This window comes from Petaurus breviceps, unplaced genomic scaffold (assembly GCF_028583685.1).
Source record: "Petaurus breviceps papuanus isolate PSGF00001 unplaced genomic scaffold, PetGlider_PUasm1.0 90743, whole genome shotgun sequence".
Lineage (NCBI taxonomy): Eukaryota > Metazoa > Chordata > Mammalia > Diprotodontia > Petauridae > Petaurus > Petaurus breviceps.
Genome location: NW_027187332.1, coordinates 9,527,543 through 9,549,421, shown reverse-complemented (window position 1 = coordinate 9,549,421; position 21,879 = coordinate 9,527,543). Strand labels below are relative to the sequence as shown.

General features: G+C 35.2%; 1 protein-coding gene across 1 annotated transcript in view; it reads right to left on the bottom strand.

The window, feature by feature from the left end:
• Positions 1 to 21,879, bottom strand: part of GPC5 (glypican 5) — a 1,030,830-nt gene that overhangs the window by 575,754 nt on the left and 433,197 nt on the right. The window contains exon 5 of the mRNA XM_069067362.1: positions 19,647 to 20,341. Within this exon, the coding sequence (XP_068923463.1) occupies positions 19,647 to 20,341 (695 nt within the window). The remainder of the gene's footprint in view (positions 1 to 19,646; positions 20,342 to 21,879) is intronic.

Here is a 21,879-nt window from a genome sequence, read left to right as displayed (position 1 = left end):
TGTTTCATTTTCAATTGGTAGATCAATTAGAGGATGTGGTAGATGGGGAGAATCAAAACTATAATTTCATTTGTATGAGGAGCTCTGTGTGGATCTCCACAAATGAAGACTAGCACATCACCTACAACTTATAGTCACAGAAACTGATTAAATTATTGAGAAGATAAGTGCCTTGTCACCCAGTTGGTATATTCTGGAAGCAAGAGATGAAGCCAGGTATTCCTGACCCTGAAGCTAGCTCTCCATTCATTATGCCATACTGCCTCTGATAGAACTATGATCCACATAACTACTACTCTGATGTCTCATCATGGTTTGAGGATGTGGTGATGCTTCCTGAAAGAGGATGAGGCTTCATCCTAATCATAGTTTGAGGAGAAGGATGATTCCTAAAGGTTTGAGTGGTAAAGCACAATTTCTGAGATGTAGATTAAGTTAGAAGGGTTCTAAGTATTTACCAAAGAATATACTCTATGTCTATGGTCTAAGAAACAACTAAGTTCAGAAATATTCATCAATATGTGGGCTCATCAACATGAATTCTTTGGTCAAGGAAACACAAAGAAGCAAAATAATTCTTCCACTTCTGCAGTAATGTTGTAGAGTAGTTACATCATTTAAAATTACTCTAAACATGAGACCCTTGCAAAGTGACCCACCAGTTGATAGTCTTCTTGTAAAACTAAGGCACATCCATATTAACAATTTTGCTATATCATCATTAAATAACACCTTTATTTTTTAAGTTCAATTGAGTCCTCACTTCAGCAAGGCAACCCTTTTGCTCCTCCCTGATTGATTCTCTATGCAATTCTGCATTAAGGCTTTTTCAAACATTTCCATCTTTCTTCAAGCCTTTGAGAATTTTCTTCTTTTTATCAGATGAGATGAGAACCTTGCCTTACTTTACTGAGAAAATTGAGGCCACTCATTTCTCTTTTCTCTTTATAATAAAACCGTTTAACATCTTCTTCCACTCTGCCTACCTTTCCTCCAGTCTCTGATAATGTAGTGACCCTTACCCTTGTCAAGGACAACTTGTCTATAAGTTGTTCCCATTCCCTCCCATCTTCTCAGGCATAATCATCCTACTATTGCCCCACGACTCTCTAATCTTCAATTTCTTCCTCTACTAGTTTTTTTCTTTTCTAACTTCAAACAAGGTCAAATATTCTACCCCCTTTAAAATTTTTCACTAGAAACTACCATGTATAGACCTCTTCTCTCTTTTTCAACCAAACCCTTAGAAAAAGCTGAATATAACTTCACTTACTCCTCTAACTTAAAGAGGAACTGCTCTCTCCAAGGTTACCAATGATCACATAATTGACAAATTCAGTGGTATTTTCCATTAATACTTTTCAACATATCTACTGAAACTGACATTGTTAAGCACTTTCACCCCCTGGGTGTTCTCTCTACTTGAGTTTTCATTACAGAAAAAGTCTCTCTTTGTTCTTCTCCCACCTGTATGATCACTCCAATTTAGCTGCTTTTACTACATTTATGACCATATTATGCCCCCTATCTATAGGTTTATCAAAAAGATTCTGTTCTGGCCCTCTTCTCTTCATGTACTTTGTTAGTGACTTCATTGGCTTCTATGGATTTATCATCTCTGTGCAGATTATAAACAGATCTACATATCAAGATACTCCCTTGAGCTCTAGTTCCACATCATCAGCTGCCTACTAGACATTTCAAACTAAATACTCCAAAGATATTTCAATTCTCAACCTATCCAGAAGGGAACTCATTAACTTTCCCCTAAAACCCTCCTTCCGTCTACTGGCTTTCTCCATTTTTTCAAGGGCAACACCATTTCTCCATTCACCTAGATTCATAACCTCAGTGCTCTCCTTGACTCTTTTTTTCTTGATCCTTCATTTCCAATCAGTTGCCAAAACTTGCTATTTCTACCTCCATAACATCTTTTGCATCCAGTGATGTGCTAAATATTTTACAGCCAGCTTTCTTGGAGGGAAATGGTACATACAACACATTTTTGTTTAGTGTGCATTAATAACATTTTCTTTATCACTTTCTTAAGTCCAGACAATCAATAAAACAGTAAGCCAAGTCCTAATGTACAACCTTTGCCAATAACTAAGATGTAAATGATATACTTAAAATTTAACAATAAGATCTCACAAGCCTGTAAGAGCTGATTCCATCAATACCTCTGCTCATATCTGATCTCTTATCTCTATTCACACAGCCACTACCTTTTGTCCATGGTCTAATCTCTTCTTCTTCTTTTTTTTTTCTTTTTGGAGGGCAGTTGGGGTTAAGTAACTTGCCTAAGGTCACATGGCTAGTTTTTGTGTTAAGTGTCTGAGGCCACATTTGAACTCAGGTCCTCTTGACTCCAGGGCCGGTGCTCTATTCACTTTGCCACCTAGCCGCCCCTGCCCTCATCTCTTCTTGACTAGATTATTGCAATGACCTCTTAATTGATCTTCCTGCCTTAAGCATCTCTCCTCTACAATCGATTTTTCAGTTATTTGCCCAAGTAATTTCCTATAAGGGATGATCTGAATATGGAATATAAAGATAACACTGGTTTAGAGTATAAAATTATTTGCAAAACATTGTAAGAAGGGATGGTAGATGATGAGCAATGGCATCTCATAAAACAGTTTAAAGCTGCAGAAGGGAAAAAAAAAACTTGGAAAAAAAAAGTGCGGTATGAGACTGACCTAAGCCAGATCATCCAGAGAGAATTTATAGAAAAAATAAATATATGGGAAAATGACCAGATTTGACAGCAATTTAACACCAATCTATTGCTATCATTGGTGATACAACACTATAATATCTAAACAACAATTTTTCTTAGTTTAATGAGATAATCGAGATGACTCATAATGAATCCCTTTTCCCCTTCTCTTTATCACAAAAGCTCGCAACATATTCTCCCACTCTGCCTTCCTTTCCTTCATTCTGATAATGCCATGACAATTTTCTTTGCCAAGGACAACTTACTACCCTATTCTCTACTATCTTCACATAGGCCCAGATTTTCCACTTCCTTCATAAAATTTTTGAGTTTGAAGGTTTTGAGAGACTTGCTCCCCTGCCTATATAAATTCTGTTTCTTTGCCAGTCTCCTTCACAGTGACACAAGTACTAGTAACTACATGAGGACTGACGGATGAGTTTTTGTATAGCAACACAATCTATGGTTCAATTGCTCTTACTTATCCAGAGGAAAAAAGCTCTATTTCTGACATATCAGTCCTTATTAGAAAGGTTCTGGATCTTGTGGTATTCTTGAAGATGAGTGCCATGTGTCCTGTTATTCATTTGTGACTGAGTGCTAATTGGCCAGGGTACAAGTACCTAGCTTTTACATAGTCTTTTCTACACTCATGATTGATCTCTGAGAAAATCCAGCCTTGGCACATATTCAAAAAAGTCAGTGGCCTTAGACATACATAGGAGTAAAAATCTACAACAGGCTGGTTTTCATAATTAACCTAGAGATGAAATATAGTCAATGACCTCAGTAGGTGTCAGTTATCTCAGAACCGACAGTTTTCTCAGCTTGAATACTAATAAATATCTTCAGAATAACCTTGACTGAAGCTACTGTTATCTTAGTGAGTGGGCAGCTGTTAACAAGGATCCGAGAACAGGGAGAGGGAATGAAAGACATAACATTATGCATAAGTTGCAGTAAAGGAAGAAAGTAAACATGTTGAACCTTTGACAAGAAAATATATGAAGGGTCAACCAGCTAAAATAGAATATTATTCACTTGTACCTTGCCAGCAGAGAGATGTACGTTGAAACCACACTTAACATTTAAGCTTCTCCTACTTAAGAAAGCAGACCCCCAAAATGGGGATTGCATTTGTGTTTTCAGTGTATAAGCAATAATAACAAGATTGAGAATATTACTGCCTGGATAAATCATTAGCCTTACTTCTATAAGTAGAAATTAATCATCAGTAGCTCCTCAAGTAGTGATAAGAGTCACAGTTGTCAAAATAATTCACTAGCTGATTAAAAAAAAAGGCCAACCAAGAAAAAAGGTCTCATATGAATAATTAGCACTTAAGAAGATGAAATCAGGAACAAATTTGAAAGGGAACTTGAATCAAACACACACTAAAGAATCTTTTGGGGGTGGGGAGGAGGTGAGTGACAATTTTGAAAACATTAATGGATGTATTTTAAAGACACCTGAACAAGAAGACAACAAATAAATTACAGGAAAATCATTGATAACATTAAAAATAAAACACAACATTTGATCCTTTCATAATCTAGACAATATATCCATTCTGCTGGCACTTTACTCCCCTCCTTCTTCATACTCTGATCCAATCATAGCAGCTTCTTTGCTATTCCTTGCAGAAGACACCTCATCTGATTCCATACATTTTCATTGACTGTCCCCCATAGCTAAAATGCTCTCTCTCTTTATCTGCCTTCTGGTTTCCCTCTTTTCCTTCAAGTCTCAGCTAAAAGCTCACCTGCAAGAAACATTTTCCAGTCTACCTTGAATCTAGTGCTTTCTCTCTGAAATTAACTTCCTTCTACCTGTGTTTTTTATGCATGTACATAGATGTTTGCATGCTGTCTCCCCCATTAGACAACTTGATAGCAGTGACTGGTTTTGCCTTTTTTGTATCACAAATATTTAACACACTGCCTGGTACATACAGCATATCAGTAAAAATCTAATAATATATGCTTAATATTTCATCACTATTAAATATTTATGAGACTGAATATGGTTATCTCTGATGAAATATGGGAAAGGAATAAGCATACTTTTACAGATGATTTTTCCTTCAAAATTTATTGAAGTCTTTTTAGGAAAAAATTATTTCTGAATTTATCCCTCTCTCACCTAGCAAGCCATCCCTTTTCATGAAGTTTAATAAAAAAGTTGAATAAAACTATCCATCAATTGAGTTTGATTGATTGATTGTGTGTGTGTGTGTGTGTGTGTGTGTGTGTGTGTGTAGTCAAGATATTAGGAGACATCCTATTTTCCAGAGTTAAGGCCCAGCAAGCAGGCTACATATCCTGAGGTTGGCATAACAACAATCCTTTGCACTCATACTCTGGATAATATCAGCTATAACAAAAGCTCAGAAATGGGGCTTATGATTTCCCTATTTCCCCAGAGGATCCTGATCTGAGAGTTGGAACTGTAGCCAAAATACTGCAGCAGAAAGCGATCAATTTGGGGCGGCTGGGTGGCAAAGTGAATAGAGCATGGGCCCTGGAATCAGGAAGACCTGAGTTCAAATCCAGCCTGAGACACTTGACACACTTACTAGACATGTGAGTTTGGGCAAGTCACTTAAACCCAATTGCCCTCCAAAAAGAAAAAAAAAAGTGATCAATCACATCTCCCGACACTCTGAACAATCCTTGCACCTGTAACTGCTAAGTGAACTGAACCTGGTGCTGCACTCCTATTCCTGACATGCTGACTGTGGTTCTGTACCCCAATAAGTGATCACAAGGCTCAATGACTCTTAAGACTTCAGACAATCACAAGGCTCAACAATTCCAATAGCCTGGAGATTGTTCCCACAGGACCCAAGAATGTCTGTATTGTTCCCCAAATGCCTGTACCCATGGGCCTTCCATGGGAATTTACTCAAGACCTAAGAATACCTGTATTGGGTCCCACCTTTCTGTCGTTTTCATACTTAAAAAACCAACCCTGTCATAAGCCATAAGTCCTTCTCAAGAGGACTTTCACTTCCTCACTTTGGAATTAAACTTCTGTTTGATTCCTGACTCTCCTGTATCTTGCCTGCTTTATCCAGCTCCAGCCACCTATACCATACCCATAGACCTTCACTTTCACAGATATAATTATCTGAAAGCTATATATAGAGAATACAAGATACTGCTGTGCTTACTATGACAAAAAGAGAAAAGCTAATAAAATAAAACAAAACTATTTTTAATAGACTATTTCCAACTACAATCTCCTTAAGTACATATTTCAATTTGATAGATGTGATCACAGAAATAACTTTGCTCAATGATGCTCTGATTATCAACATAAAGCAAGGCAAAAAGCTAATATGCTCATCAATGATGTTAAATGCTAAAAGGTAATATACAATAGTCAAAAAAGTACAAACAGAAAACAAGTCACATTCTGACTCTGCCACTGCTACCTATGTGATCTTAGGGAAGTAATTCCTCTTTAAGCCTCAGTTTCCTCATCTATAAATGAGTTTTCATCTTTAAGATTAGATGGTCTTTAAGGTTCCTTAAAGTAGAGGAGTCAAACATGCCACTTGTAACACTCCCAAGTGGCCCGCATAAAATTAAAATGCAATTAGGAAATATCTGATGAAAATACAATAAACAATAGATAACATTACACTTCAAAACTAAGTTAATACATAGCCAGCAGGGATCCATATGAACCTGCTTCTATTTCAGATCAATACCACTGCCTTACAGCTCTAAATCTATGGTCCTTAGTCCTCTGTGCTGCATTATCATTCACAGGTCTCTCCAAAGATGTCTAGGTCCTCCAGAAGCTATTGTTTATGGATGACAGGGTGCTGGATACATTAAGCCCCAAATAGTAACAATCCCCATAGGAAAAACAAAAAGGATGAAGAATTTCTGTTGCTCAGATCAACATGTATTTAAATAACTGCTCCCCAAATGCATATGTCTTGGACAACCACTGAAATTGACAATTAGCTGGGCTTGGAATTGACCTAGAGGCAGGGAGCAGAATAGATTATACTTGGAAATGGTACAGCAATTAATTTCAAAGATATTAAGCTGCTCAAAAGTCCATCTTTTTATATACCAATATTCTGCTAGTCGTACTACTATTTGTCCCCAAATCATAAAATACCACAATCTCAGAAGAATCAAAAATGTTTGTGACTCAGATGGCAATAGACACATGATAGCATGAAGTGGGTCATAGTATATAATCAATGATGATTTGTAAGCAAGAAGTGGTTTAGGATCTCCAGAATAAGAGACAGGTCAGTCACAGACAGAGAAAAAAACTGAAAATAAATGACAAGTCCACATGTACTGGTGCCCATATTATGTTAAAAGTCCTAAAGAAAGGACTTTACCATGTTGAGTAGTTTTAAAGAAAGCATGAACAAAGATCACACTGAAAGAGAAAGTATGGATGGGTTTCAATTTATGCCACTGTATTCCATTGGATTGGATAATGGAATTATGTTCCAAAGTAAAAATCGTATTTTCTATTTTCAGAAATTGAAGGCTTAAAAACGAAAATAAAAGCAAATCCAAACTAGTTAGACTGAAGTCCTTAGAGAATATTAGAGTAGACTTAAAAATTGTGATAAATTCTCTTGGTTAACATACCAATTTTCCTACTCTTATGCAGAAAAAAAATGATCTATGGGAAACTAGACTGAATATAGTTATACACTGCATAATAATTCAGTCATTCAAAAATCTCAGGGCAAAAACCTACAGCTGCTATATCTGTTCACTGTTCATTTTCCTATAGCTCTGTATTCTGCCTCATCTAGGTACCATCAAGTCACTGGTGGTGTCAGTATAATCAACATAGTGTCAGGAAAGCTAAAGCATGTTAAAATTCGGATTACAAAAGAAAAACAATAAAAATTACCAAGAATATGTCATAAAAGTTTTAAATCTAGAAAAGATCTTAATGGTCTCTAATAGAAGTCAATTATTTTACTGATGAAGAAAATGAGACCTAGAAAGTTTCAATGATTTGCCTAGGGCCACATATGTGCTAAGTAGTTGAAGAGAGATTATTACTGGTTTTTCTTTCCACTTCATCAAGTTGTTTCATTCAACACAATCAGTTGCGTCTTTTTTTTTTTTTTTTGCTTTTTGGAGGGCAATTGGGGTTAAATGACTTGCCTAAGGTCACACAGCTAGTTTTTGTGTGAAATGTCTGAGGTCGTATTTGAACTCAGGACCTCCTGACTCCAGGGCCCATGCTCTACTCAGTGAGCCACCTAGCTGCCCCGAGTTGTGTCTTTCTATCGTGAAACATACTTGTTGATTTATTGCAGGCCACTTGGTGGAACAGTGAAGATAACACAGGACACAGACTCAGGGAAATCTGGGTTTGAAACCTGTCATTCCTCGTGGGCAAGTTACTTCACTGCTTTCTGCTTGAGTTTCTTCAGCTGTAAAATGGAGATAATAATACCTCACAGGTTTGTTATTAAGATGAAATGATTTTTAAGATGTTTTACTAACCCGAAAGTCCTAAATGTTAGGTGTTGTTTCCAACAAAAAAGAATTCAGTTAACCTCTTACAGAAAGCAAGTTCAAAAAAGTGACTTATAAATACAAAAGTACTTGCACTGTCATTTACTTTAAATTTTGATTAAGTTCAAGTCCAAAATATTTACTTTGTTAGTGGTCCTATTTATAAGCTACATAGACATAGACTTCAAAAATCTGCTAACTCCATCTTATTTTTAGCAGTCAAAAACTTAGAGTACAGGTATTAAGTGGTAGATTAACATCTCCCACATATATTAAGGTACTAATTTCTCTCTCTCTCTCCAGACCCCTAGGACTAACTAATTTCTCTATTCTTTTTGATAGCAATCAGTTTCCAATTCTTTTTCATCCTTTTTTTGAATATTTTATACAGACATCATGATTTGAGCTGTCTTTTATACTGAAAATATACTATTACTATTTCTGCCTATCAACTGATACTAATTCTTCTTCAATACTTAAGAATCTAGAAACTCAAATTTGGGGGATCTTAGAAGCCATTTAGTCTAGGGATTCTTCACCATTTATGTCTGTGGGTATGTGTGTGTGTTTGTGTGTGTGTGTGTTTGCATGTATGCGTGACAGATCCCTTTGAATGTCTGGTGAAGTTCCAGCATTTTTTAATGCAAAACATACATAGAATTAAAAAGGAAATCTATTACAATTAAATACAGTTATCAAAATATATAAAAATACAAGTTCATGGACTTCAACTTAAGAACCTCCTCTTTTAAAGGATGCTAATTCAATATCCACAACAAAAAAGAGGGGAAGAGAGAGAGAGACTAAGAGAGAGAGACAGAGAAGGAGGTAGGGGTGGGATATAGAAGTAAAGAGAGAGGAAGGAAAAGGAGGAGAACAAAGTAAATGAGACTTAGAGAATTATATAATTCTCAATACATTTCCAAATGATTGAAATTATGTAATCTGAGTTCCTAAAGAAGTAAATGAAAATTAAAAAATGAGTTAAACAAAGGTTAGACAAAGACAAAAACAGACTTTGTTTCTTTAATGAAATTAAACTATCTATTAAGCTGCACATTTTAAACCTTTGCTCAAAGTTGTTTTGGGGGCATTGTTTTTGGCACTCATCTACAGACATCAACATCAACAACAAGAAACCATTTTCAGGATCATGTAAAGGTTGATGCGGATGAATGCTTCTTAAAATGTTTGATTCAATAGTCTTGCACCCTAGGGCTCCAAGGAAGTTGTATAGGCAAGCCCAGAGTTATTAGTGCTTTTAATTAATTTCAAGCAAACTCATGAAAATATTTTCAGAATTTTTTCTTGGTTAATATGATTATGAAAGAGATTCTCAGCCTCTAGCATAAGAATATTAAAAGATCTGTCTCTTAATCTGCTTTGTAAATACAATAGTTAATCATTAGTATTATGTTGACATAACAGATCTAACAGATAGAACTCTTTCAAGTCTCAGAAGTTGAATCATGGAAAGCAAAACCCATAAAACTTTGTACCCAATAAATAGTTTGGGGGACAACTTGGGATTTTATTGTGCTATCTTTAATCAAAAATAATAGTAAAAGAGTATTAATGATCAATTTTCAGTCCTTAGCTATAATAGAACTACAGTTCTATTATATATATTTACACACACACACACACACACACACACACACACACATATAGCTACAGTTCTATTCTATATATTTACATGGGGACAGGGCCCCTGATCTCACTGCTATAGTAAACTTAAAAGTGAGAAATCTACTACCACTACAAATATTCACTATCTCTACAATTTATAGTTTTAAATAATTTCCTACAGCACTGGTGTCAAATGCAAACAGAAATAGAGGTGACTATACTGCACAACAGGATTCCTCATATCGACAGTTTTAAAATGTAATCTTTTATTGTATTTTTGGTCGTTTTGCTAAATATTCCCCAATGACATTTTAACATGGTTCAGGTCAAACTAGAGAGTGTTTTTAGCTACATTTGCGGTGGCATGTTTGACACCTCCAGCTTAGAAACCTAGCAGTTAAGTGACTTGTCCAAGGTCACAGAGTCAGTATATCTGAGACAAAACTTGAATCCAGGTCCCCTTATCTTCAAAGCCAAAACCATGCTGCTACTTTTATTTGCATAGCTATCTGTTATATTCACATATTTGCAAGACAGTCTTCTCTGGCAGTACAACAGAGGAGGAATATTGGATTTATTTTACTATCTAACCTTAAAAAAATATAAACACTTATTTTTGAGGGGGAGTATATCTTGCACATTCATACCTATTGCTCATTTCCATATGACAGCCTCCAGGTACCTGGGCTTTGGACTTTGATCAAAGAAAAAGGAAATCTAGTCAAACCGGTCAGACTGTCTTATGGTAATATGGAGTTAATGTAGTAAGTCAGTGACTGAAATTGAACATATTTTAATGACCACTGAAATTCATTTAAAAAAAGAAAAATTTCAAAAGCCATTGAAGTAGGCACCACTACAATGGAAAGCATAGATTTGAGGCAATTATCCAGATAATTTAGGCAAAAATCACTATTATTCACTAACTCTCACATTAAATATTCACGTATGTGTGAGACTTGATTTCATCATATAATTGCCCTAGTGTTATATTTCAATTTTACATCTGTCGATAGAACTAAAGACCCCTGGGAATTAATAACAATTTAGCATGCCATCTCACTGCTCTTCACGTGTGGATATGTGGATGTAGGGGATTTGATCAGATATTAGTCTCTTTAGTGCCATTAGGATACAACGGCCTGTGGTATTCAGCTTTTACGTTTAATTTCAGGAAGTTTTATAAATTAGATTACACGGAATTTCCAAAGCAATTTAGATGCCACACACTGAAGAGAGGTTAGAATAACGGTTTCCATCTACACCAAAATGTTCATGGGACAAATTAACTGTGACTTCTTACAGTGGAAATGTAAGTGGAAATGTCCTGCTGCCATTAATATTTTCCAGAGTTTTTAATTTCTCAGAGAAAACTTTTCTTAAATTTGAGAGAAACACTGTTAAAGTTAGCTTTCTTTAAAAGCCTGAAATCCTACTCATGACATTACACTAGTGAGACTGAGGGGAATATTTTTTCAATTAAAGCACTATGATTAGATAGGTTATTATTGCCTATGCCTTTGCTATCAAGTCTTCCTAGAATGGATTAAGCTATTATGCTTTGAAAAATTCACAAAAGAATCAATCTCCTTATTATTATGAGCATATGGAGCTTTAAGATATAATCAGATATTAATTTGGAAAATAAATAAATTATCCAACTCATAGGTATTTGGCATGTCTACTGTCATAAAACTAGCATTTAGGATACAGTGTAAATTCTAGCCATTATTATTATTTACATATATTATCTCATTTGAGCCTGAGTTAAATACTATTATCATTTCAGTTTCATAGATGAAGATTCTGATGCCCAAAGAGCTTAAATTTGGTAAGCAGCAAATAAGTGTTAGACTACAATTCAAATACAGACTTTTCAACACCAAATTTAGTACTCTTTCAATAATCATCACAACATAATATTCAACATTCTTTCTAAAATTCATATTTATTTCTCTCCAGAAAAGGGTTGTATTTTAAATTGTATGGAATACTCTTTAAAATGTTTTCTCAGAGCACACATTCCATCAAGAAAAGGCTACAGTTATTTTTTCTATTAATAATTACCTTTTCATTACTAAGATGACAGATATTCAGTAAATCTAAGGAAACATAATTTGAATAGAAGTACAACCAGGTCTGTCATAAAATTTCTTTTGAAAACACAATTTTGTCCTAATGCAATTGATAAATTAAGGAAATGATTTCAGCACAAAGCAAATTTTGTGTTGCTTACGCACAACTTCAGTGGTGCAGAATCTGTGCCACTTCACACAAAAACTCACAAACTGCAACCACTATACCCACTTCCACAAGCTAACTTTTGATATTAATCCAGGTAAAGTGTTAAATCTGTTGTATATCTTCTGGTGTATGAGGATGTCTGCTCCTATCCCCAGAGTCAAGGGCCCAGCTCTGGAGTTTATGTCCTCTGGTGTCAGTTCAGGTCCTATGGTATCAGGATATAGACTGAACTGAAGTTCAAGGCAGTGAACATCTCCACTATTTATTATTACATTCATTTATATCTTAACCATTTAACATATATGAAATTGTACTACCATGTTTATTAGTTCTTATCCTTTTTCACTGTCTCACTGATGAAGTTTTTGACTTCTATGTTCCTAATGCAATTTTCCTGTAAAACCTGGGGATTTTAATTGAGATTCTTCATACATAGAACAGTGATTTTTTTTTAGGAGCACACAAGTCATGTTATACCAAAACTGACTATACTGGCTTTAGAATTAGAAGACTTAGGCTTGAATTTCTACTTTCCCACTTACTATCATTGTGACTTTATGCAATTCACTTCAACTCTTGAGGCCTCAATTTCTTCATCTGTTAAATTGGGGAGAAACAGTGAATCTGTAAAGCCCTTTCCAGACTTAAATCGTATGGTCTAGGTTCTGCTTTGATAAGAAATACAATTTATCAAAATATCAACATAATCATATCATAAAATCAAGTGACAGAGTCAACATGAAAGTTAATATTTTGCTGGAAAATTAGATTTTGTTCAAAGATTTGACATCTGACAAGGTGCTTATGATTTTTCCAGAAGGACATTTGAATTGTCCCCCTTCTCTTCCTCCTCATTAGAGATATATGCAAACACCTCTAACTGGAACCTAGCACTTCTGGTTTTCTCTATGAATTTTTGATAGGAAAAGACTTAGTAGTCCTAGACCTGAAGAGATTGCTTTGAGTGTGTGAGAAAGTCATTATTTTCTGGCTCTCATCATTTATTTTGAATTTGCTAAATTCATTGATGTGTGAACTGCTTATCAAAGCTTGATAATCAGTTTATAAATCACTTTGAGACTGGCAGAAATAAATATTAATGAGTCAATTTGCAGGGAATTCAGAGTCATTTCTTCCTACTCCCATCCCAATGGTGGAAGACCTTCATTATTTCATAAGAAATAATGTACAATTTATTGGCTATAATGCCTTTTTCCCCCCTCAAGATGGTCCTAAGACTATTTATTACAATAATTCAAACTGTACTCTAGAAAACCCCCTTCGTAGCAAACAAAACCCCTCTCAAAGAATAAAGACTGTCATAGAATGAAGATTTTAAGCAAAAAAAATTCTATTTATAAACCTAATCATAAAAAGAAAAATTTAATCTTGAGGGATATACTAAATTGAGCGTTCAGTCTATTGAATTGCATGTGAATCATCTCATGAAGAGGAGAAATACATAGCTGCTTAGTTTGATTTTAGAAACATTGGGATGGTCTTCTTCAAGTTCATCTCTTCCTCTTCCCATGATACAATCATAAAATCTTAGATCCAGAGGAAAGAATTAAGGGATAAGGTAAACCTATCCTTCTTAATCCACACATAAAAATGGAGATCTGGACAGATTTAGTCATTTGCCCAAGAAAAAGTTTTGGATTTGGAATCAGATGACCAGGGATAGAATCTTTGCCCTTCCACTTTATAGCTAAATTACTTTGGGCTAGTCATTTAACTCTGGGCCTCAGTTTCCTCCTTTATAAAATAAAGGAACTAGATAATTCCCAAGGCCTCTTCCAGTTCTAAATGTAATATTCCATGGTTAAAGTTTGCATCTTTCCTTGCATGGGGTAATAACAAAGATAGAACTCAGCATCCTATTTCCAAGTCTAATGTTCTTTCCACCATAACATCCAACATCTCCAGCAATTTGATGTTATAAAATCAGCATTTTTAACGATTGCTATAGAATTGAAGCTTGGAAACCAAGAATATGAGTTCTCTACCACATTGCTCTATTTTTAGGAGAGTCAGCCATGGAACATAGAGGACATGGAACATAAGGTCAGGGGATGTTGGTTTGAACCTCATTTTTGATGCTTGTGATCTGTGGAACTTTGGACAAGTCACTTAATCTCCCCGTGCCTCAATTTTCCCATCTGTGTAGGATTAGATGACTTCTGACACACTTTCCAGCTTTACATCTACCATTAGTTCTTCATTCATTTCACTTAAAGCTGTGTCTATTTGCCTTCCCCTCAAAATTAATATGTAAATGGAAAGATTAAAGTTTAAAGCATTATTTATCAACTATTGCTTAATAGGAAGTCATTTTTCAGATCCTTTCTAAAAAGCATTTGTTCTGAGTGAAGACAACATAAAGACACTGGACTAAAGGGAGAGGACAAGAGGGAGAGGAAGGGGAAGGGAAAAGTAAAGAGAAAGGGAGTCCAGCGTAAAGAACATCTAATTCAGAATATTTCACAAAGCCATCTTGGCTGTAGTACTCTTGTATTAAATATAAACTTTTTTAGTTTAGAAAGAGTCATTTTCTTATTACCAGCACAAACTACTTCTCCAAAGACTCATGAGGATTTAAAGGTAACTTCAAATTATGAAGAACCCCAGATTCTCAAAGGTTATGCCAGTAACATAAACAGTCTAGCAGGTTCTACCATACCAAACACATTTCCAGGAAAATCCCAGAAAAAGACTACAGATGTTTGCCAAGTTATAACCTAGATGAATAAGGTGAAATTCACTCCCAGCAGACTGACCATTTAATAATGAATTCTTTGGCAAGGGCAACCAAAGTCATACCAGTAGGATTACAAAGGATCTCAAAGGTTATGTACCATCTGACTCATATCCTAGCAAAATCTCTGCTGTAATACCCAATAAATGGTCATCCAGCCTTTGTTTGAAGATCATGTATCACAGTAAACATCAGTAGGGCCACCTCCTTTTTTGGACATCTCTAATTGTTATGAAGAAGTGATTCCTGGCATCTAGATTAAGCCTAAAGTTGTTTCTTTTCAACTTCCACACTTTGCTCCTGGTTCTACTTTGTATGCCCAAAGAGAACAAGACAAATTCATTTTCCATATGATAGTCCTTGACATGCTTCAAGATAGTTATCATTATCATGTAACTTCTGATTATTCTCTACATTTGTTCTGTATCCATCTTTACCCATCCACTCTTGTCTTCTACAATAGATTACTCACACTCTCAGTTACAATGACCTACAAGTACATGTAGTGGTCAAAGTAAAGTGAGTTCAAATTTTGAACAATTGTTGCACCTGGGGTAACTCAGCTTCTAAAAGATTTTATGGTGGAGTTCTCAAAAGTTTCCCTTAGGTATGGGGTAACTTTGTTCCTTGAATCTGCCTTTCCTCGATATGTCTAGTTTGTTCTCAATTCTTGATTTATAAACACCACTAAGCTGCTATTGCTTACCAGGGAAGGATAATGTCCAAATCCTCTAGTTCTCTAAAGTTCATGAGATCATCCTTCAGCCAAGGTTAGAGTGGGCATGAGAGAAAACCAAGGCTAAAGATGAATCCTCTTCTTTCTTAACCATTCCCTCATTCAATTCCTAGAGGCTTCTAGAACTAATCTGCTAAGCTGTGGATTCTTTGATTGTGAAGTAGATTCCTGACTTCATGTGAACTCCATAGGGTATGACCAAATCCCTCAACCAATTCAAGCAGACTTCCTGTAACATTTACTTGTAATGCCTAGATTGAATAGATATTTCCAAGCCTTGTTCATACCTACTTCATATATCTGATTTATCGATTCAATATTTCTCTCCCACAAATGTGTCAGCGTATACTTTTGGGTCTCTTAATTCAAGTGGAACAGGTTTTATTGATTGATTCAATTGACTCCAATATTTATACTGATGTAACTGGGAGAAGTAAAGTCCCAGTCCTTTTATGTATAAACAGTGTGCATGACTGATTGAATAACCAGATAGATTTTGGAGCACGTGCAAACATTCTGTAGCCAATTCAGGTCTGCTAACGATGTGGTGGACAAACTCAGAATTCTGATTGGCGTCAGCGCCAGAAATAGGGTACATTCAAAGGTAACTAATGGGCAAAAGCAAGTCTCTTTGTCTCTGCTGCCTGACTACACCTGCAAAGCCTTAAGTCCTATCTATAGATAGGAAGAGGTTTTGACCTATCCTTACCCAAGGCTGACATGTGGCCCATGAATATGGGCCTCTGTTCTGTCCATCTTTGTGTTTATTATTACTTGCTTTTAAGTGAAGGATGTATCAGGGACCTCTACAACCATGTGAGCTTTTACAGACTGAAATGATGAGCCACAAGAGACCCAGGAACCAGACATCAGATTTTGCAGCTAACAAAGACGATCAGGATCCACCATGGATCAATGGCAACCAAAAGGAAGCTATGGTGATTTATCCATCAATTTTTAAACAAACTGGGTGGGACAAATGCAGTGTATAGAAATTGCTTTAAATTTCTGTCTATTTTCCCAAGGGACTGAGAATTTGACCTTCGGTGTTAGGGGAAAATACTTATAACTCCTATGGTTGGTATATATTCTCAGAAAATATCTGTTTGTAAAAAATTAGTTGATTTTAGGTCACTAAATGATACTGGGGTATTATTCACTGGCTATCGATACTAGGAAAATATACCAGATTACTGAGTCTTACATTATTAGAGAAATACACACCCACTTGTCAGGGATACCCCCAGAATCCTAGGGGTGAAAATTAGTCTTCTCAGACTTTATCAGAGTTGGAGTTGGGAAAATAATGTGTAGAATTTGCATAAATTTCACTAGTAACTAATGTGGGAGTTCTTTCTAAATCAAATGTTTGCGTACAATCAAAATAATTGACTTGTTAAAGAGAGATCAAAATAAATACTAGATTGTAAGAAAAAGTTGAAAATGAGGAGATATTGCATGCGTGTAACTGGCAATTTTACAACTGAACATACATTAATAAAGCACATGGAAACTGGTTAAAATCAGTGAACAGAAGAACAAATAGTTCACAGAAATCTTGGAGAGTGATTTAATTGTTGGAAATCATTCTAAGAACATTAAGGATAAAACTAGGACAAAAGTGGAAAAGTTATGTTGAGATTTCTATAAAAATCTTTTTTCTTCAAAGATGATATCAAAATAGAAAGACACATGGTGGTATCAAATAGGTTGCAGCAAATTATCAACTTAGAATTGAACAGCAAAATGAGTGTTAAATGTCCAATTATAGATTTATATGTATACCTGGTATACAGCAAGAATGCAGATAGGAGATGGATAATTTACATGCTGTAGCAATACTCACCTAATATGAACAGATTTATAGGATTAATTCCCACATATATGGCAGAGTTTGTTTGAAAGGTTTGTGGGAAGACATGGACAAGAGTCCCATAGGATGGGAAGGTATGTCTAGGTTAAAATATATATCATTCAACCATTCTGAAGAGCAATCTGGAACTATGCCCAAAGGGCTATAAATAATTTCATACCCTTTGACCCAACAATACCACTTCTAGGGTTGTATCCCAAAGAGATCACAGAAGCGGGAGGAAGACCTATATGTACAAAAATATTTATAGTAGCTCTTTTTGTGGTGGCAAAGAATTGGAAATTAAGGGGATACCCATCAATTGTGGAATGGCTAAACAAGTTGTGGCATACAAATAAAATGGAGTACTATTGTACTATAAGAAACAAGGAGCAGATGGACTTCATATTTACCTGGAGAGGCTTATATGAACTGATGCTGAATGAGAAGAGCAGAACCAGGAGAAATTTGTACACATTTACAAACACAACATATGTGTGATGACCAACTCTGATAGACTGGACTCTTCTCCACAATGCAAGGTTATAAGACAACTCCAAAAGAGTCATTATTGAGCAAGATGTCTACATTCAGAGAAAAAAACTAGAAAAAAACAGAGTTTGAATGCAGATTAAAGCAAACTACCTGCTCTCTTTCTTTTTCTTGTTTTTTTTTTCCTCTTTCCCACTGTTCATTCCATCTGATACAGTCCTTCTTTATAACCTGACTAATGTCTAATGTGAAAGTATTTGCATGTCCTATACTCAATTGCATGGAGGAGAGGGGAGGGGAGAGAGGGGGAGAAAATTTGAAACTCAAGGAATTGTTAAACTGAATCTTGTAAACTAAAATAAACAAATTAATAAAGACTAAAAAAATTTTTAAAAAGAAAACAAAAAATATACATCATTAGTGAAAATAGTTATAGTTATGAAGTCATAGATCCACAGAAATATCAAAATGCACATTAACTGGGATTGTGATCTAAAATGCGATTTAAATGATCTATATCAGAAAAAAAAAGCTAAAGGAACTGGGTTTATCTAGTTAGTGAAGAGATAGATATTGAGTGATAATTCAATGTCAGATGTATGCTGTCAGTGTGTCAGTGTGAGAGTAAGTAGTTAGTGAAAATACATTGAGAAAGGACAAGAGGCTTAGGGTTCTTCTAGAAGGAAAGGTTTAGGCTAAACAGTAGCCTAATCTTTCCCATCTTAAAAGATATGAGACATATAACCAAGGAAATAGACAGCTGCTTTTATTGAAAATGTTTAAGGAAATGGTCTTGCACAGAATAGCCAGTAAAGGTGAGCTAAATAAACTCACAAAACTTATAGTTTTATGATTCTGTATCAAAGGAGTCTTCAAGTGGTCTTGTAATGAAAAACTGTAACACTATGCATTCTCTTAGGGTAACAAGAATCACAAATATTACCACAGGAATACATTTTGAAGATACTGTGACAAATGTGTTTGTAAACCAATTCATAAAATGACCTTAGATGAATTAATAGAGTCATAATAGAGATATATTTTCTATTTTTATAAGAATGAATGCCATTGGAATTAATTTCTGATCAATTTAACCAAATAAAACAGTCTCTTAAGTTACTGTATTATTTAAATCTCTTCCTTAATTCATTCTATCTCAATAAATGATTTTTCATGCACAATTACCCCTTTAATTTTTCTCTCTCAAAGTTCATCTGTCTATCAATTTGTCTTACATGTACACAGAAACTTTTAGGTCCACAGACCAAGAAGTTTGAACATGGATAGTGGGAGGAAGTATTCATTGGTGAAGAGGATACAAATAAGATTAGATTTTGCAGTGATATCACAAAATTAATAGTGTGGATCAAATATGAAAACCTTTAGAAAATGGATTTCCTATCCCCAATGTGTTTTTAAATTGAGAATTGTTAAGTACAAAATCACTGGATGATTGTAAAAGTAAAGATGAAAGAAACTTATATAAAGTTTAATCAGTAACTAGGATTCAATCATTTAAAGCCTATATTCAAAATATCCACAAAAGTTGAAGATGTTATTTCAAAGTTAGTATGTAATATGCCTAAATGTCTTATTTCTTCATTACTATAGGGTTTGTTTGTTTTTTTTGAGGAGGTAGTGGAAGGTGGAGGAAGAACAGTTAAATCAGCATAGACCATAAAATAGAAGAAGTGTCTTCTTACCTGCTCAGATAATTTTTTTCCATTAATGTGAGCCTGCATAACAGCATCATTAACAAGTAAGTGGAAGTTCAGAAGCACGTGCTCAATGTCATATGTCCCATGTATAGTATCAGAAAGTTCTTCCAGTGATCGGATATATCCTCGCCAATGAGGGTCAATTTCTGCCACATTAGCCAAACAGCCTCTTACAACATTAAGGCAGTAGCCCATGCAGGGTTTACTTAAAGTCAGAGCCTGGCAATGGGGACAGTATTGCATCTTCAAGAGGGCTTTGCTGCACTCTTTTGAGAACTGCAGATGATCAGTGGTATTGATGACTTCAATGCCTAAATTAAGGGCCTGCAGGAAAGTCCGGCTGGGTAACAATGATCTCCCCATCTGTCCCATTACAATTTTGGGAACGTTTCCAAAGGGGTTAATATCCTTCCTTGCCATTCGAATGCATTCTGAGTATTCCAGTGAAATATCAGTCACACCAGGGTTAATGAGATGATTGTAGACCAGAGGAAACAGAGTATCAAAGAATCTATTAACAAATTCATCTGGACTGAGGTCGGTGCCAAACACAAAGAGCCCTACATCTGTGAAGAGCTCCTGAACTGAGGCAGCAGCCTCTAAAGCCATGTTCCTGTAAGTATTGCAGAATAAGGTGCTTGTGTAATTCTCTGCCTGCTTGATGAGAGTTTCAAAGGTCTCTGTAACAAGAAGGAAAAGTAGAGATGAATAGTCATTCAATTAATCAGTTAACCAATTAAACAAATGTTTTTTTAAATTCCTACTAGGCTCTTACATGCTCAGCATCATGCGTGGAACTGAGGATACAAATTTGAAAGTGATACAGTACCTACCTTCAAGGAGCTTACATTCTACTGGAACACTGAAGTTTAAAAGACTGAATTGTCATCCTTGGACAAGAGAATAAAGGAATTTCACAGACAACAAATATAATGCTCTAATAAATGTAATGAGGTATCAACTTAGATTTCAGTGATTTTTCTTCAATTGGATACATATGCATATATAAATGCAGAAAAATGTATTATATAGGATCCATATAGTAAACAATAAAAAAAACCTGCAGTTGCCCTACCAACTTCTGACATATGTCAAAATAAGCTGGAAATAGGTATTATATGTAATGTAGCTCACTCCTCTCATTAATTCAGTGGTTATTTCATAATCCAATTAATTAAAGATGAAACATCACCAATCATTTAATTTCCTATCATGGAATCCATTATTTATAGAAGTTGACTAAAGGTGGCATTAAATCTTTCACATAAATACCTTTTTATTATTTAAATTTCTGAGCTTTTCATAATGAAAATCAGTAGAATTATCTATGTAAAACTATTATATAAGAATATATGGTAACATTATTGCTATTACATTTTAGACTTAATGTGTTCATCACCCCATGCATATATTAAAAGCAGTAAATTTATTTTTCTTTTGCCACATTTCTTTTAATTTTCAAGGTACTGCATGTACTGCATTTCCCCCCTCCTTATTTCCTTCTTGCCGTTGTTAGAACTGTATTTTTCTATCTGGAAAAAAAACATTTGAAAGGCAAGGAAGCAGTGGCACAGAAGACAATCTGACCAAGGATACAGTTTAGTTCTTTTCAGCTAGGGGTTGAGGTGAGGCAATGGGAGAATAGATCCCTGTAAGAGACAGGCTATTGTTTTAAGACCCCAGAGGTGGTTACCCAGGGACAGGTCTGTCACAACAGGGCTGATGGAGGTAAGGTGATAATGGCAACATACAATGCGAGAAATATGAAAGGTATAGGGATGAAAAATAAGTCTTGCTTCCCTGAATACTAATAACCTGGGGCCCCTTGTTAGTTATGGCTGTGCCAATGTGCTTCCTCTACTAATCATACCTGAAAGAAAAAAGAAATGAAGCCTTTAAAAGTTTGCTTTTCCTATAGTTCAAGACCTTCTTAGTAAGATGATGTAAAGTAATTTGCTTAAAGTATACAGTATTACTATTTAACTATTAACTGAAAGTTGTAGAGAATACAAGATTCTATTTTTCTAAGCTCTAACTGTAATTTAATATTGCCTTCAATTATGACTTTTAAAAAAACTTTTTTTTTCCTAAAGAGCTATCCATAAGCTTCATTAGACTACCAAAAGTTTCTATGACACACTAAAAACGTTAAAAATTCCTGCTTTTGGCATATTTAAGCATTCTAAGCCTTCTAAACTGCCTGCAGAGTTAATGCCAT